General features: G+C 38.1%; 1 protein-coding gene across 1 annotated transcript in view; it reads right to left on the bottom strand.

Annotated features, from left to right (window-relative positions):
• LOC139473602 (E3 ubiquitin-protein ligase rnf213-alpha-like) overlaps positions 1-19,789 on the bottom strand; it is a 351,622-nt gene that overhangs the window by 252,419 nt on the left and 79,414 nt on the right. Inside the window, exons 8-11 of the mRNA XM_071256275.1 lie at positions 17,094-17,333; positions 16,131-16,308; positions 10,733-10,815; positions 4,127-4,415 (exon numbers count right to left, since the gene is read on the bottom strand). Of these exons, the coding sequence (XP_071112376.1) occupies positions 4,127-4,415; positions 10,733-10,815; positions 16,131-16,308; positions 17,094-17,333 (790 nt within the window). The remainder of the gene's footprint in view (positions 1-4,126; positions 4,416-10,732; positions 10,816-16,130; positions 16,309-17,093; positions 17,334-19,789) is intronic.

A 19,789-nucleotide genomic window follows, 5' to 3' on the forward strand; every position in this document is an offset into this window, starting at 1 on the left:
GTGTCATAATCTTGGCGTTTTATTGTTACTGTCAACAATATATCATGTGACATACAGTCTCAAGGTAGTCCTGTGGGTACCTTGGTACTAAATGCCTGAGTACCTGAGTATCCTAGTTACATGGATTCTATTATTTTGATACTGGTATTTCTAAATTAAAACAAAATACTTTTTTTGTTTTTCTTTCTATCTTTCCAATGTTTTCTACTATTGTATTCACATGAATGATGGTAATGATTTTATGATAGTCTATACACATGACAAGTATGCACTCAACCCTGGTTGCACAAGTATGTCTGATTCAGTCCCATTTTAAGTACTGGTAAACTAGAAAAGTGTTTGTAAGTACTTGCAAAAACAGATGAAGCCCCCTCACTGAATTTCTAGAAGGTTCAAGAAATCATAACATATACTGCCACACATTTCCAGTGTGATACCATTTCTTTCTGTTTAGTGAAATGACATGTCAACTGCAACCTTGAAATTTTTCAAGACCATTCCAAAGGGACCTCCACAATGTAAGCCCAATGTGATGTCCGTAGTGGAATTCAATTTAACAATAAAATATCATGTGCTACTCACAGAAAGTAGGTCACCACAGATATCATGATTGTCATCACTTGTCATACATAATCATTCAAATGATATAAACACATGCAGAAGGCTTTAAAAATATCTGCAGCAAATGACCTTTATGTGAAATACAAATTATGTTCACTGTGACCTTATACTGATACATAGGTCACTCACCTTTTCTGATCTCGGTAACTGCCCTAAAGAAGACATGTAACAAGTTTCATTGAACTAAGTTAAATCCTTTTTGAGTTAAACCTTTGATATGACAAAGAAAAGTTCCAAAAACAATCTCCTGGGTCATAAAGGAGATATACATGACATATATACCTGAAATGTAAAAAAAAACATGGTTTCAAAACCTAAGTACAGGTTCAGGGGTCAAATTCAGACAAAACCTTTAAGCATCATTTTTGTTGATGCATAAATTTAAGTAAAGAGGGAAAAGGGAAATATTTTTGAAGCGGGTTATCAGGTATATATTTTCCGACTATAGCGGGTTATAAGGCATATATTCTCAGGCTCGGAAATCCATGAGCAGCCTGTGTTCTTCATGGCGGGGTATAAGGCACTGTTCATCCTAGCCTTTATAAAAAGTAGGCCCATAGCCTGCCTGTCTCCAGTTATGTGAGCCATGTCAAATTGCTGTGATTAGTTAGCCATACAGTACTTAGTATTTGAGAGTATGAGTTCACTCTAATGTTCATTCTAGGCTGTGCCCTTGCCCCATTACTTACTTACTTACTTACTTTGGAGATTTAACGTGCGCTTTCCGACTGATGCGTATTTCGCACACGGCCTTGCCCCATTGGCGCACTAAAGTTTTATATGGCTTGTGTTGTGTTGGTGCACTCATGAAATTGAAAATAAATCTCAAATGCATTACGAGTTGTGTTTACAGGGAATGGCACAGAAAATTATCGGACCAGTACGCTCAAAAGACATGCAATATCAACGGATCACAAAATCGTCAATCGAAGCAGAAAACTTGAAAGATAGTTTTGAATCAGCAGTGAACAGGGCTTTATCTGAAAATGAAGAAGCAGTCATTGTAGGTATGAAGGTTGTCTAGTGGTTAGGCAAAGAAATCTACCCATGCATAAATATGCCAGCCTTATGAACTTATAATTTTCTGTGCCATTCCCCATAAACACATTATTTTTGTGGTGGGTAGTGCACACCGTACATTGCATACAATTTGCTGGTTGGTCGGATAACAGCCATGGGTAAATTTGCAACAATGTATTTTGAAAAACATGTGGACGTGATACATGGCCTTTGCATTTCCCTTCAGTTTCATTATTATTATGGTTATCGCTGTCATCATGGTTGACAGTCTTGTGTGAAACACAGTCCTGTGTTTCTTCAATGCTTTTATTATGAGAAGAAGCTGTTTGCTTCTTCACAAAAGACGAAAGGGTCTGGGTTGACATCGGCATTTGGCAGCTGGTGTGTCTGCCATAGCAACGAATGTGGAAAACTGCAACATGCAACATGATTGGTGTACTAAAAGAAATAGACCAATTGCAATCAGCTTTACAAAGCACTTCGCTTTTTTTTCTTTACAACGATTTGTAGGCATTGTACTGTCAGTCGTAAGATAGTTTCAACGTTATGTGCCAAGTTCGGAGTACTCAAATCAATACCAGTTCCCATCAACAAAGCCTATGTAATTTTGGAGTTGGCAACAGTTGGCAAGTTAACACAAACTCGTAATGCATTTTAGATTTACTTTTAATTTCATGATGCGCCAACACGGCTCGCCTTTACTTTAACAATGTGCCATATAAAACTTTAGTGCACCAATGGCGCAAGGCCGTGGCCTAGAATGAACATGGATAAGGGATTTATTCTCCCGCTCACAAATTTATTTCCCTCCCAGGTGGGATACATAGTATTTTATCAAGATCATGTGAACCTATCAGATCTCATTATTCTGACATGGAGGTATGATAAAATTGTATGCAAGGATATTACGTCTTTAGACATGTTACCAATATGTATATATTTCCATTCTACCCTGGCAATGTGAATGAAATGAATGCCGTGTGAGTCATTTTGTGTAGGTTAGTGATGTGAACAAAGGAATATCCCTTTTTATTCTGTACATTCTCAGTACAATGTACCTGCATATATGAGAGGTAATGTAAGGGTATCACAGCTACTTCATAAGCAAACATTCAGTGGACACTCCTAACAAATGAAGGTAATCTTGCAAAGTTAAGTGCCTAACCATACACACCCATTATATCACAACATTCATTATGACACAAAATATGTCTTATTGTTATTTGTTTAATCATATCTCTTTGAAGATTTATTTCCATCTTACCGAGGCAAGGAAGTTAACTGACTAACTAGGCTGGAATTTCCAGGCTTTATCATAGTGCAACCAGTGGCTACTACGAGTTATGTCCCTTCTACATCCCTTCTATTGACCAATCAGATTCAATCTACATATCACTTGCATTTGCTTCAAACAAAATGGCAGCCACCAATCAAGACGATCTGATCGATAATCAAAATCTCTTTTGTAATAATAATAAGTGCTACCAAGCAAAGTGCATCAAATTACTTGAGTACAGGCTTGATTAAAGACATGAAAAGATTTCCAAAATATCTGTCGATGCCCAGTTGATGGTACACATGCTTTGCAAATCCTGCAGTCAACCAAAGACCTGCACGTTGAAATCCATGTTTTTTACGAATTGGATGTCTATTTCATTAAAAGTTTGCACAATGATTTGAACTATTTGACTGATCAATCAGAATCAATTTATTTTCAACATAAAAAGGTAAAAGGTAAAAGTAGAATTTACATTTACACATGATTACAAGAAACTGGCTATAGTCACAGAACTGGATTCAGTTAACTATCAAAAGGACAAATGTAAATGATTTATGTCTGTCCATCCAAACCGCATTCAAATGTAATTTCCAACCATAAGGCTGGTCAAGTGACTTCTTTTGAAAACCATATAGTGTTATTGATATATGGAAAACTGTTGGAAATGTGCATTCAACAGTCTCACTAAAAGAAATCAAAACTACCAAAATAATAACTTTCGAAGTAATAAAAAAATCAAATGTTTCAGTGATTTTTAACAATCAGTAACCCCTCAAACCAATGTCGAAAACCCTATGTACCCAGTATGGTATATGCGGAAAGAGCAGACCCTTGAAAGCAATCTAAATAAAGACAAAGGAAGGCCAAGGGGAAAAAATAGGACAGTCAAAAAAGAAGTCCATGCGAAAATTTTCCCCAAATTCCAAATATGTCTTTCAGATCCTTATAGTATTACATCTGTGACTGCATACTAGAAACTAGGAATTTTACCTATTTCATGGGATTTATCTAGGTATTTCCAATACAACCTAAATCTTCACAAAATTAACAAACCCCTGGCTGTCCTAAGAATATTAAAGAATAAATACTGTATAGAATTTGGTAATTACAATCTAATTCCAGCACAAAAACAAATATGTATATTGTCAATACTTATCCTTAATGGCACATAAAAAATTATATGTCAGTAGACTAATAAGCACGCACCTGAAGGCATCTGCCACGCATATTTGGTACAGAAAACTGTTTCTGCATCCAAATATAGATTCTTTTCCAACATTTTTCTATCAGCAGCAAAATCTGTTCATCTCCTTTTCCACTGTTCAGTTTAGAAGCTGCATGTTCCTCTCCATGAAATGTACACTCATAGACACTTGATGCAAACAAGTCTGCTGCTGTGCTGATGAATTCATCAGTGCAGTACTCACAATTTGTTATCAAATCTGTGGTAATCTTCAAAGTCAAGTATCTTTCGGCAAAGCACTTCTCCAAGGATCTGGTCAAATTTAGACATAAACATAGATTATATATATGTATACAATAATTAAATATTATCCGCATGAGTATTGAGGACTATTTGACAAATACAAAATATGTAAATAAATTTCAACAATTTTTTTTTATCTCTGCGAGAGGGAAGTTTGCAAACATCCTTTTAGTGTAGCATTTTCCTATATTTCTCGAGTTCTAAGCATTTATGTCAAAACCTTTTTCAATGCTGAAAAAGCAAAGACATCAAAGAGCTTTGGCGCATAACATCAGCCCATAACTCACCAAACTATTGATAGCCGTCACAAAAGTCAGAAAACAAATGTATGGGAAACAAAGACATAGAATGGACTTAATTTTTTGCCAATTCAAACAACTTTTAGCTTTCAAAGTGTATTAAGACTGTTACATAAGTCATTTAAGGATAATTGTATGAAGTATGAATGTTCAATATTTAATGGTTAAGAAATTATTAGCACTGAAAGACCACCATCCAAATTAACCCACGGAACACTTTCCATGAACCTAGATGTATAGTGTAGCTTCTTAAACTGTTAATATAGAGTTATGTGATATGTTTTCATGTCTAATATTGCAAAAACATCCACGTATATATAGAGAAATTTGCTGAGGAAAGAGGAAACGTAACATCTCTAAAATTGCTCACAGAATTCCGATCCGAACATAAACATAAACATGACCACTACAGCAGCCACATTTGGAAACTCATTAATGGCTAGTAATACTCATTTTATTCCAAAATATATCAACATTTGTCATAGGTGCAGTAGTAGTGGGACCTAACTTAAATGTTCCATATTTTGAGATGTTATGAATTTTGAAGTGTGACATATATTGGCTGAACTAGCAGAATCTTTTCAGTACCGGTTTCAGAAACATATTGTTTCAATCGCTTTCTAAAATTGATTTGGTATTTTGACAGTTTCAGTTTTATCATCATTAGTATTAGTGTTAGTGTCAAACGTTTATTGCAGTTACGACAAGAATATGGATTGATCTTGTGTATACTTTCCAGCAAGAATAGAACACTTTACAAGCAAATAATTTCATTTTTAGCTCAAGAAGGAACCCATGTTTTGTGTGTGCCTCACTTAATTATCTTTGCTTTTACAGTTATAACCAGGATATTTATGACAAAGGCTTTAAAGACCGAAGATTGCTTGCTTCTGTTTCTTGTTAAGGTAGAAATATTTATTCATGTGCCAGAAGAAAAGTAGCAGGATTGGGTCTAAGTGCGAGAGAGAGCAACTGAAAGATGTCAGTTTGACGTGACCAAATACTGAAGAATCATACTGCTTGACTGTAATGGTCTGTTAGGAGTTTTATGGCATTAACTAAACTAATATAGTATATGAATGCATATTTCATCCTGTGTCCGATTGACCGATAAACTTATTAAGATTTTAAGACTTATTAACGAAATATTTTAGACAAGAAGAATTGTACAGCATGAACTGAATCACCGAATCTGCCACTTGACGGGATGGAAATTAGCTTTTATTGAGATAAGCATATAAGTCACTTCACATGACGTTAAACATTATTTCGGTGGGAGGAGCTGAAAATTATCATGGATAGTATTTTGTTATTTGTACAGGAGTGGTGTGGGGAATCGGAGACTTACAGCTAACCAGAGAGGTTCTCTGGCATAGGTGTAGTGTTAGCGTTAGGAGTTGATCAGATGAACTATCAGACTCTTTTATACGTCCCCTTAGATATGTGTTGTGCATAATTAAGTCAGGCTACAGAAAAACATCTGAGGACCTTGTGTGTGAATTATGAAAACTTCCATCACCTAAAATGGACTTTGAGAAAAAAATCGGACTTGTACTTTTGAGGAAGCTACATCATCCCAAGGAACCAAGGAGTGGTTGATGAGAACAGTTGCCAAGGTAGAAGGGTATCACATACCCGACACCTTGAGAAAAAAATCGGACTTGTACTTTTGAGAAAGCTACATCATCCCCAGCAACCAAGGAGTGGTTGATGAGAACAATTGCCAAGGTAGAAGGGTTTCACATACCCGACACCCACAGTAACACAGCATTGAAAAAAAGGCTTTGTCACAAATGCTTAGAACTCATGAACTGGAAACTTATCCACACACACACTCCGGCACAGTGGTGACTTAGCATAACACCACTGCCACAGGCTAATTTGCATATCACGTGACCAGACTTTTCTCTTGTTTGTAAATACATGCGCTTTGTCAGAAATCAAAATAGAATGGAGTAATGCAAGTATTTAGGGGTGCTTTACATATTGTTTTGCATAATTGTTTAAATATGATACTACAACAGTGACAGTTAGTTGCATGACAATACATATTTACAAATCAAAGTGACAGTATTGCAAGCTCACCGTTGGGCTTCGATGATCGCACATGGAACCATACAACCAATGTTACCATAGGATAACTACACAAATGGAAATAGTTTTTCATGATTTAGGATATTTTCTCAATGAAAAGTTAACCATTCTATGACATATGTTTATGTAAATATGTAGACTTGTCAAAAATGAAACAGATGAAAATCATCGCATGGTCGCATGAAACTTTGGGTAGGAGAGTGATCGGCACACTTCGCAGGCAAACTGCATTCAACTTCTATTGTCTTTGGTTGATCTAGCTTGTCAGAAATGTCCGCCACCATACTTAGTGATGGGCATTTGTATTTCTGAACTGCATCAAGAGACCCTTGACCAGTGATCTGCATGATCACTTGTTCTTCAACGATGGCCTCACCCAGTCTGGTTGCACATTTCCCTGAATGGCTGCTGAAATTGCCTTAACAATCTGCTGCATGACACATTTTCTTTATCAAAGTTTATTCTCTCCAAGAACTTGTGTGGTAGAAAGGTCCAGTGTTTCTTTTTTTCGACAGATATATACTCAACAACAAAAGTTCCTGTTACACCAATATTTTAGTGTATTTTTCAAACAAGTAAAGTTTGGTTTTCAATATTGTAGTACATATATGGAATCAAGTCACAAAAACGCAACTGCTGCAGAAAAGCATGCATTCCATGCAAAAGTTGACTTTTATGCAAGTCCCATGCATTTCACTACCCAAAAATGGGTATAAAAACATGTGCGTTAACGGGATTCCATATGCATTGTTTAGCATCATGCTGACAACAACCACTCAGAAAAACAACAAAATTACGCAATTATTCAACATTACGAAATGCCACACCTGTCCGAAAATGAGCATCTGTGAGCCATTGGTATGCTTGAAGCAGGATCGAGTCAACGTAATGTTGCAAGACAATTTAACGTCCACAGAATCACCATTTGGTGTTTATGGCAACGTTGGCAACAGACGAATGCAGTCAGTGACCATCCTCTGAGTGGCAGGCCATGCGTAACCAATAATCGACAAGACAACTGGATTTGATCAACACACCTACAAAATCGATTCCAGCCAGCAACAGTGACTGCAAGAAGCATCCCTGGCCTTTGACAAATATGTTCACAAACTGTACGTCGCCGCCTCAGATGTGCAGGGATTGTCACCAGAAGACCCTCCAGATGTCCCATTTTGAAAGGAAACCCCCGTCAACCACGTCTACACTGGTGCAGACAGCATCAACACTGGACATCCATGCAGTGGGGACAAGTTCTATTCACTGACGAGTCTCGTTTTCATCTCAGACACAGAGATGGACGGAATAGAGTGTACCGACGTCGAGGTGAACGTTGCGTCAATCATTGTGTCATGGAAGAAGATCGGTTCGGGGGCGGCAGCGTTATGGTATGCGGTTGGATTACAGAAAGTCAGAGGACCCGTTTGATAGTGGTAGAAAGAAATCTCAATGGACAGCCCTACTGCGACGAGATTGTCAACATGCATGTTGATAGGGAATTAGCTCTTGGGGGAATCAAGGACAAAATCGACATCCCTGTCCCGGAAAGTTTTATGCACAACATGTAAACAATAAACAACAAATGCACAATGAGCGGACCTTCCAGCTCAGGCATTCATGAGGTGAGCGGAGCTCCAGCAACAGGACGTTTCCTACGAGTGGCACATCCTGCTCGAGGTCGTCCCTTCACTAGCACTCAGAATACCAAGGTGACTAACAGTGTAATGATAACACATATATAGTAATGAACAACAATGGACAGACAAAGAGACCATGACGTTGCTCTGGATATGAGACATATGGGCATAATGAACCGACACAGCTCAGGGGATGAATCAAATGTTCTTAAGACAATGGTTGTCGTAAATCAGTCGCTATGACAAGATCATCGGCCCTGTCGTTCTAACGTTTTTGCGTTGTCATGGTTCAGGCATTACCTTTCAACATGACAACGCCCCGCCTCATATTGCTCGACTTGTTCAGGATTCTCTTCAACAAAACAATGTGAATGTCATCCCCTGGCCGGCTCGCTCCCCTGATCTCTCACCAATCGAGCACATGTGGGATGAGATGGATCAGCGCTTTCGACATCAACCAAGTGTTCCACAGACACTCCAGGAACTTCGAAACATGCTATGCAGATATGGACAGATATCCCACAGGACTTTGTGTGACGCCTGGTCTATTCCATGAGAGGAAGATGTGTTGCTTGCATCGCAACCAGAGGTGGACACACACGCAATTGATTTGTAAATTTCAGTTTGGCATGTTCATGTTTTTTTATGAAATCACGCATTTTCTGAAGTCATTATGGCAAATTAAACCATTTGAACACTTACAGGAGTCTTTTATCTGTTGCAAACCGAAATTGTTTCAGATTTGGTTGCAGTTGAAAAACAGTTGCCTCCGTGTGAAGACACCATGTGATTTTACCCAAGTACATGACATCTGTGACAAACAACATTTTCACAGTGGTAATTATCAAACTACAATATTCAAGTAAATATAATTGTAGATTTGTACAAGACAAGAAACACTGTGCAAGTTGATCATAAATCAAATCTTCATGTCAAAAAGAATATCTATGGACTTTATTATGGCATATTTGCCTATGCAAAACATATCATCATATGGGACAATTGATATACATAACACATTAATTAATCAAAACAAATTAATACAAGATATTAAGCTGTCTTAAAGGACTTCTTATTGTAATACCCTGTACAATACATGTAAAATGTGTTTGATATGATTGAACAAGTTTCTGGTATTATATTACAATGGGGGTTGTGGGGTAGTCTAGTGGTTAATGCTATTGCTCGTCATGCAGAAGGCATGGGTTCAATTCCCCACATAGATACAATGTGTAAAGCCCATTCTTTATGTCCCCGTCATGATGGTGCTGGAATATTGCTCTTAAAAGGAATAAAATCAAGTTACTGACTCACTTAGCATATGAAAGATGCAGAAAGATCCATATTTTGTTTTAATTAAATAACATTTTACCTGACATAGTTTTTAACCATTTTTGTAGTGACAAACATTAATGCTGTGTTCTAGTACATTTGGTGCAACAGAGTTCATGAAAGTAGAAAAGATTATTCATGCAATATTATCTAGGGAACCAAAGTTGAATGCATCATACTGTAAATAATGTGACAAAACCCTTTCCATATCCAATCGAAATCTCTACATATAGCAGAGTCAATTGTAAATCATGAAATTAAGGCATCACCAAATTATTGTGAGTGTTGACACCTGGCTTGAAATGTGTCATGCAATTAATGTGAGAAGCCTTGCCTTTAAATTATAAAAATTAATCTTCCATACAAATTGGTGAAACAGTATGGGATGACACTAGTTTGATTTAATAATTGCATTTGCTATTGTCACAACTTGACTTCAACTGCTTTATATGTGATCAAACTTCCATGAGATCAAAAGTTGCAAATTCCAAATAGGGCATATTCAAATGCCCCTCTACTATGTATATATCAATTTTCATAAATTTAAAACAAATGGTCAAGTAAAGGCCATAAATGGGTTTTTCAATATGGCTGCAGTGACGACTATTTTGAAAATTAGATTTAAACCTTTTAAACAAACTGAAGTGTTGTCATTGTTAAGAACAAGCATGCCAAGTTTCAGCTTCATTTGTGCAAACTTTTCTGAAGAGTTGACAGATGCAACAACCCGATGAATGATTAACAAACAGGCCATGAAATAAGTTCACTTGACTTTCAGTCAGGTGAGCTAAAAAGTAAACATCAAGTGACAATCGAATCTATGAACGATACATTAACTCAATCTGCATCTTGTATACAGACCTCAAGCATTAAAAAGCATTGAAATGAAGAAACAAAATTAATTCAACCCCTGCCCTATCATCCCAGAATGGCACAATCTACATACTTGGAACTGTATAAAATGTACCTTGAGCAGTGGTCTGAAGCTCTTCTGTCCAGTCTGTGCTGTTTGAACGTCTTTGCCACTTCCATGATACAGTCTACCATGTACTGTGTAAATGATATATATATATATAGTGTTTGTAGTGATATGCATATATAGCAAAACCTTATCTCATCATCATACTTTAGTCAGGGAGTCCATAATTGTCAGTCAAACTCTCTACCGTGTAATATGTACAAGCAAGTGAAATTTGAGGGTTGATGCCAATTACCAGCCTTGAAGATGGTATCAAACCAAAATTACTGAATACAGACAATGAAGCAGAAATAGCTTTTCATGAGCCCTGAATGACACACCAGAGAGTCTGCCTGTCCCATAATAAGTCTCATGGACTGTAACGTATGATATGAACATGTCAACAGGATATGGATGGGTCGTCTCATACTCCAGGACATTCAATTTGGTGGCCAGGAATTCATTACACACTTCATATGTTTGTGGCACCACCATACCTTGTCATGCTTATTGTTGATGCTGTATAGGTACAAATGACTTCATATTATACTTTGCATGAAACCCCAACCAGAATACCACCAAGTGTTTATGAACTTGATGTGTTTGCAAATTCCCCATGAAAAGAACTGGCCAGGAGAAGGTTCAGCCCTATACACCTGTAATCACCTCTATTCTCATTTGTTCCATTTTCTCCACCAACACTGATTGCTAGTAAACACATATCTTATTGGTTATTTTATCAAAGGTATATTCATATTCATGACAATTTTTAAAAAGAATAACACTTTCATTTGTGAGTATGAATGAAGTATCAAAATGAAAAGAGAAACCACCATCTGTACGATATAGAAGCTCATCAACCCTATTTCAAATAATTATCAACATTGGTGTTTGAAAATTGAGTGGAAAAATAAATAAAACCTACAATCCATATATTAATCTAAAGAAATACTGATATTATCACCTGGTAGTTTTACTCATTTTCTGTTATTTCATTAGTAACATTTAAATAGGAAGCATTATTGCAGTCAATAACTGGCATTTTCTTAAAATAATTATTAAAGTGATATAATGATTATAAGTGATTAATTCAAATCTTAAGGCCATCATCAAAACTGACCCCAAGGTAAATTCTATAGCAGTATATCAACTCTCTTTCTGTGGTTTCTGAGACTATGATGCATAAATATTTTTCACAATTTGTATAAATATATAATTCTTATGAAACTTCTACCTCTTTTACATATCTGCCATAAATCCTGTATTTTGGCTTCAATCACACTAACTAACATTTTCAGATTTTCAACAGACGTCCTCTTCACTGTCAATTACACACAACTAGTTGTCGCCAAGTAATCTCATAACTACCCATGCCATGACGTCATAATGGCGGCAACGTCACTTTTTCCTGTGTGTGCTGGAGTCACCACCTACTACAGTAGTAGTGACAATCTAGCACCTGGTAGTAGGTCACTCTAATGTAAGATTATTCTCATAAGATTGCTATAATAACAGGGCACGAGATGATGAAGGACATGCTTGAATCTAAGCTGTCTGATATAGATGCTAAGACAGCGACGGTAGCTCTGGCTACCAGAGTACCAGATCTTCATCCACGGCTGGCGGCCATGCTACACAAGAGCTACAAGCTGAGCCGCATGGCCAGCCCACGGACGATGGCCAGGCCATGGCATGGCTCCCGGTCACCAACCCATGGACCAGTCACTAAGACAGCCAGCTGGCCAGCCAGCTCTAGACCAGAGAACAATACCATACGGGAGCAGCACGGTATCCATGGACAGGCCAGCCAGCCATACCAGCCAGACGCCGTATGGCCCCACGGGCCTGCCTCCCATGGCATTTCAACTGACTGATAATCTGTCCAGCCAGCAAACCATGAAGAAAGTGTATGCCCGCCGCCCATGGCTACCCAGCCTACAGACCACGGCTCACCGTTTTACTGTCCAAAGGGACCCAAGCCAGCCGCACGGACTCCATGGGATTACCCAGCCAGATGGCCAGCCAACCGGCCAGACAGCCGAGAGGACAGCTACAGCTACAGTCCCACCATTCGGAATAGCAATAGCACCTTGGCTATTCACCAGGATTACAGCGCCAATCATCAAGTTTGCCCATCTCCAGCTGGTTTGAATCCATGGTTATCTTGACGACTTCTTAGCGGCAGACCAAGGGAAAAATCAGCTACATCAGAACATGATACTATTGGTCCAGCTTATGACTTACCTAAGTTTCCTAGTCAACCAAGCCAAGTCAGAGATCACTCTGGTCCAAGACATTATATACATCGGAGCAAGATTCCAGGTAGATAAGGGATATCTATGTCCACCAGAGGATCTATTCAACAGGACTATAAAGATGATCCAATCAATCTCAAGTCAACCCAGCAAGTCGATGAGGTGGTGGATGTCTCTGCTTGGCAACTTGACATCTCTACAGGATATGACCTTCAGAGGAAGGCTGAGGCTTCATCCTCTCCAGACATGGGTCAACTCTATAGGATTGCAGGGCCTAGAATTCCAGTCTCAGTTACCATCCACTTTGCTACAAGACCTCCATTGGTGAAATCACAGAGAACATGTGATGAGTGGCATTCCGCTAACTTATCCAAGGCCAGAACATCATCTATTCACAGACGCGTCATATTCGGGATGGAGAGCTCATATGGACGATCTCACAGTACAGGGATCGTGGAGCACAGAGGAGAAGATCCTTCATATCAACTGCAAGGAAATGAAGGCCAAATATTACGCCATCATGGAATGGAGAACACAGCTTCATCTATCATCAGTTTTCATAGCCACGGACAACACCACAGTAGTAGGGAGGAACCAGATCCAACTCCCTGATGACTGAGACTGCACGATTGTTTGCCTTGGCAGACTCCTTCAACTGCTGGATGGAAGTGAGACATTTACCCGGGGAAACTGAACATTCTGGCTGACAGCCTCTCAAGTCGGGGGAGAATAGTGGCAACAGAATGGAAATTACAACCACAGATCTTCAGCTTGATAACCAAGATATGGGACATTACCACACATAAAGCTATTCGCCACCTGCCAGAACAACCATTTTCCAGTTTATGTCCGTCCAGTTCCCGACCCAAGAGCTCACCAGATCAACGCTCTTTCGATGCATTGGATGAATCTATTTGGCTACGCATTCCCACCATGGTCTCTCCAAAACAAAGTCATTCACAAGGTGGGGAAGACGGATTGCGAAATAATACTGATAGTCCCAGTATGGCCCAGAAGGGCATGGTTCCCCAGACTTTCAAAGCTACTAATGGAGGAACTCATACAGTTACCATTTCGTCGGGATCTGCTTCAACTATTCTAGTCTTTCCCATGATCAACATTGGACTTCTATAACTATAAGATCGCTCCCAGAATTCGTAGCCAAGAACCAATCTACCACAACGGGACCGTTATGCGTATTGCGAGTATTATGCGCAGTCAAATATTTTTTCGACACGTTTCAGATACAGTCAGCTGAGAACTTGGACAAAACATCGTTGTCATGCGTACATTGTGCCACTGTATGAATAAAGGCAACTGCCCATTGAATAAATATAATGCGGTCAGATGTAAGTTACATCCGAATTGACACCATGAACTTTGACATTGTTTACCGTATGCTTACCCCTCTCCAAGAAAAACAATGGACCGTAACTCGGGAGGAGCAATCATCGCTAAAAACTGGTGATCAGTTAAAAAATGGCCCCTCTATATAAACACATTAACGGTGACGGTCAATTGTATATATTTATTCATTCTTCGACAACAACAAGTCGCAGATGGCATCAGTCAAGTTGGTGTAGCTGTAAATAACAGTGAGCAGGTGGGATTGCCTCACCCAGGATTTTGCCTAAAATGACATGCTTGAATGACCTATGTTAAAACGATATAAGTAAATATAAGTAAATATACATATGTTATAATTCATATAATAGTATTCAATGTTCATTTATTCTAATAATGTTCATATAAATACAAAAATGGTACCGACAAATGTATCGGTAGTTTATTCCGTCTGTTGACACGCGATTCCTGGTATACATGCTGGATGTTTTGTATACCCATGGGGGAATATACCTGAAATCGTATGTTGACGTGTATAATGCGCACACCCCTCTGCACTGTTTCATCTTCTGGAAAAAAAGTGTGCGCTATACACAAGAAAATATGGTAGATGCCATCAAAGGAGACTCTTTTTATCCCGTAAGACCAACTCGAACAAGGATATCACAAAGGCTACTTTAGTAGGATGGTTGAAGGCCACAGTTGCATAAAGTTATACACAGGCTCAGAATTCCATGCCATGCCTTGGATCCTGCTCAGCTCACGAAATAAGAGCCCTAGCCACGAGTCTTGCTTTATGGACTACAGTCTCAGTAGAACAAGTAGTTTCCAGCTGTCAGTGGGCCTCACAAAACACCTTCACCAGCTCTTACTTATGTGACATGCAGCCAGACCTAGAGGGCATGTATTCCCATGGTCCGGTGGTCGCGGCGCAAGCTATCGTCCAACATAAGTTGTCAATCCCTTCTATCGAAAAAGTGACGTCAGATCCGGAAGTGACGTAATCATCGGTATTAAAAGTTACAAATCCAGGTTTATTACGATCAAGATCAGCAAATGTAACTGTAAATCTAGTGAAAATGTGACATATTTGACTGATTCTTGACATAGTTCTGATTTTCAAGTCCTCAAAAGGGGAATTTCAGAGGTAATTTTCTCAAGTAGGATTAGAATCAGTACATAATGGTTTCCAGAAGAGGATTGCTGTCAATTACACAGGGAGTTACCAGAGGCAGATCCCAACGGGATCCCTCTGGTATATTCTGACAGATATGTAATAGAGGTAGAAGTTTCGTAAGAATTATCAAACAATTATAGTTTATCATTGTTAATAATTCCAGGAATACTAACTCTATTTCATACGAATTACTCCCTCCCACCTTCCAATTCATCTACCTCTAGCAGAAGATGAGGGAAAAAAGTGAGGTTGCCGCAATTGTGACGTCAGGGCTTGGGTAGTTACAAGACTTCTTTGCGACAACTAGTTGTGTATAATTGACAGTGAAGAGGATGTCTGTTGAAAATCTGAAAATTTTAGTTGGTATGATTGAAGCCAAAATAAAGGATTTATGGCAGATATGTAAAAGAGGTAGTATTCTTAGAATTATTAACAATGATAAACTATTGTTCTATTTCATCAAAATCCAATGACAACTACTCAAGTATCTGCACCAAAATGACCTTAACTTCTTTCTTTTTAATGTTGAAGAATTAAAGTTTCTCGTGGCATACTGTGACAATATGGTTCATTCTTATTTTCTGAATACAGACTAAATCTGGAACCATTATTTACATATAGACTTCCATACCAATTCATTATTGTGACGGTAAAAGTAGAGAGTTGCACAAGAAACTTCAGCTGGAATTTTTTGTTGCTCAACAACTTTCTTCAACGAGGGAAAAGACACACAAGCCATAATGGTCCTTGGCAGTAAGAAGTCCACATCGAATAAATGTTCCAAATCTGCAATGACTGTTACAATCGATCTGAAAGCATAACAATGATAACTGTGAATAGTACACAAGGTTAATGTTGATGGTTCCCTATGGACCCTGATGAAAATTCATATATGTTCATGTTGATTCACCTCAAAGCCATGTCTGTCATAAATGCAGGTGTTTGAACGAAACATAACTAGTACATACTAAATGCCTATCAAAGAAGTTATAACTAGTACAGTAAGAGCGATCAGACAGCGTCTAGATCTTGTCTTAGAAATGAAAGGACCTTCATTCAACAGGAAAACATTGAATATATTTAAGGATTTTTTTAATTTGTTGGATTACAGTTGTTTTTTCTTAAAACTTGAAGTTGATGGTCCAAAATAAGAAAAGAAAAAAAAAGGACTTTCAATTTTCTTGGTCTCTTGTGTAAACATATGGTAAATAGGTATCTAAAAATAATAATCATCATAATTCAGTGTCATGATGGCCAAGATCCTGAACAATTATTTAGATATGCTGTTGTGGTGAGTTTAATATCTAGTGTCGGGACATGTATGAAAACAATTTGTGATACATTTTATTCCTAAATGGAGTTTTCAGACAGGGGGAAAAAAAAAACTTTCAAAATTGAATTATATTTTCTACTTTCCTAATTTTTACGGTCAACAGATCTGTAAACAAGGTAATACAGAAAACATGATTAGTGACTTTTCAAGTTAAATTTCTGTTGACTTAGTTTTGCAGAGAACATGAAAACAGCCATATGGTTGCATGCATGTCCTGTTTGGATCTGGCAGGTGTATAAAAAAGATTAAAAATATACTTGCATGCTCCAATACTGGTATAACTTCAGTCTTGCTACTTCTCTGCTCAGATTTCTTTGTCCCCACCATTCTGTTGTATTGTGGTTGTGTTCAAAATTCTTGACAAATGGCACAGAGTCTTTTCTCAAAAAGTGAAAAAAAGGCACAGCGTAGAGCCATGTAGCATCAGCATCTTCAACACCTTCATATGTAAGTAATCTGCTTTGTTCAAAGATCAGATCCTCCATCATCTTGATCAAACATCTAGATATAACAAAGAAGCAGTCATAGTGACAAACAAAACATCATGGCTAGCGTCATAGTCATTCCATGTAATAGCAATCTCATATGAACAGGTCTTTTACTCCAAAACAATACCTCTCTTTTGCGTGATGATCTGATGACACCTCCCTAGGAAGTCTCATTAGATGAACTAAATTAAGCATGAGTGATCAAAGCATTCAAACTAAAGTACTGTCGGATATGCTAGAAAACTGTTTTTCTAGCTTCATTTAATGAATACGAGTCATAGGACTATAAAAAGAGCAAATATCAAAATAACACAAATTGCTCTAATCTAGCCTGACCTAACTGACACTGTGATTACTTTTAAAATGTACTTTTACTGGTAAAATGATGATCAACTTAAATTTGTGTGTGTTGTCATGCATGTATGAAATAGCCAAAAACCTGAGGTAATTACCTAACACCTATCCCGAGATGATGACCTCACACTGTCCCGTGCATTCTCACAGGTGCAAATGTCACCAAGTTGGGGGTGGTCTCAAAATATTGCTGTTATTGTATTTAACTGATGTGCGTTCTGGGGGTAGCAATTTAGGATAAGTACCGCATTATATTTGCTTGGAAACATGATGGACTAGTTCAGAGCTATGAAACGGGATGAGTATTGGAAGGTTGCAGTTTGGGAATCCAGAAGTATTTGATGTTCTACAGATGGTTTCTTGAGGTAGCATTTATCTCCACTGATGACATATTAGACTAACATCTAGTCTCTGAAATGAACATATCGTGCAGAAAAAACAGTTGTTCAGTTATCTTAATAAAATATAATAAAAAGGGAGCCCAGTGATTCTCTTCATTTTCAGAGACCCTGATACTGCAGTTATCTAGACTTGCCAAACATTATAGACTTGCATGGGCTATATTTGATATATATTTGTATCAGGGTCTGTAAGACAGACTAATGACGTATATGAATCTGTACTTTTGAATGTTGTGTTATGTCTTGCCACAAACCCGTTACACTTAGCTAAGATGGGCACAACAGGGTTGAGCTCACAATGTCTGACTGGCGTACATAAGAAAATGTAACCATGTTGTGCCGCAAGCACATATGTCCTGTACTTTACAGGGTCCTTATTCAGCCGAATTTTCTCCATGAGCTGAACTTTCGTTTCATATGGTCTGAAGTTGACAATGTCATATATTCCTGAATGGTCGCCTTCAGACTATTCATGGTTTGGGCGACAGTATCTGATTCCCGGACGTTATATTAACTGGCGTTATCTATGACAATGACACTGACCTTGTTTAAAATGGGCAATAGCTGAAGTTCCAACCAGTCTATGAACACATCACCTCCTATAATTTCTTTATGAAAATCCCTAGTTTTCTTTTTCGTCGAGAAAAATAGCACACATCCATCAATAAGCCCCATATCATGCACTGCAGCGTGCAAAACAATGACATGATTACCTTTACACTACTGCCTAGAAGTTCATTCCCCTTACATGCAAGGGCAACGCGTTACACAACCCGTATTCACCCTGTTGGTCACTCGTGTTGAACCCGTCCGCCACGCATGTGATACCCATGTGCAACGCGTTGAACACGGGTGTGCACCCCGTTCGTTACTCGTGTGCAATGCGTGTTACACTCATTAGAGTGGGAACAAACTTTTGACCAAAGGAGGACCCATGTTTAGCTGAACCTGGAGTCGGTAACAAGGAGATAACCTTTTGATTTCCTGACTAAAAATGTTAATACACATTATAATATATGTACTTGCTGATGTCTCATTTTCATATATGATTTTGTTGGAAAATATGAGTACTGTTGTACTGGCTTCTGCATGATGTTTTGCTATGGTGTTAAGAGAATACAGGATCCTGTTAAATGTTATTGCTATTCAAATGCTTTTTTTTGTGATTTGACATTAAATGCCTGTTGTACGACTTTCAGGGAGCATTGTTTTTATTGGACCCTAATTACTTTATGATGGTTGTGTCTCTTTGTCTCAGCTCCATATATAGCCATGACGCTGGGAAGGGGCAGCATTTAATTAATGAGAGTAGGTTATATCATGGAGGATACACTTGAGGGAGGGGGTTCTACTAATTACAGTACCACAGTAAAAGACCTGTAGACGTGAGCGCGTGAGGAGTGGTAAACATTGAGCTAAAGCAGTGTTGTTTTCACGGGCTTGTTGAATAAATTCCCAGCACTGCTGTCAATATATCTTCTACTTGATCCTAGATGCATCATTCTGGCATTTACAATATATATTTTTCAACGTATATTAATGGTTTACTAGTCATATCTTTTAGAGTATTTGTCAATTGTGTTGAGCTTACAAGCAATAATTGTAATTTGTGGTGACATATAAATATAAAACGTCTCATTTAAAACATGAAGTAAGTACGATAATAAATAATAATATTCAAATCGCATTAAAATACAATGATAATAAGATTCAT

Source organism: Haliotis cracherodii, unplaced genomic scaffold (genome assembly GCF_022045235.1).
Source record: "Haliotis cracherodii isolate W230 unplaced genomic scaffold, xgHalCrac1.p SCAF_3, whole genome shotgun sequence".
Taxonomy (NCBI): Eukaryota; Metazoa; Mollusca; class Gastropoda; order Lepetellida; family Haliotidae; genus Haliotis; species Haliotis cracherodii.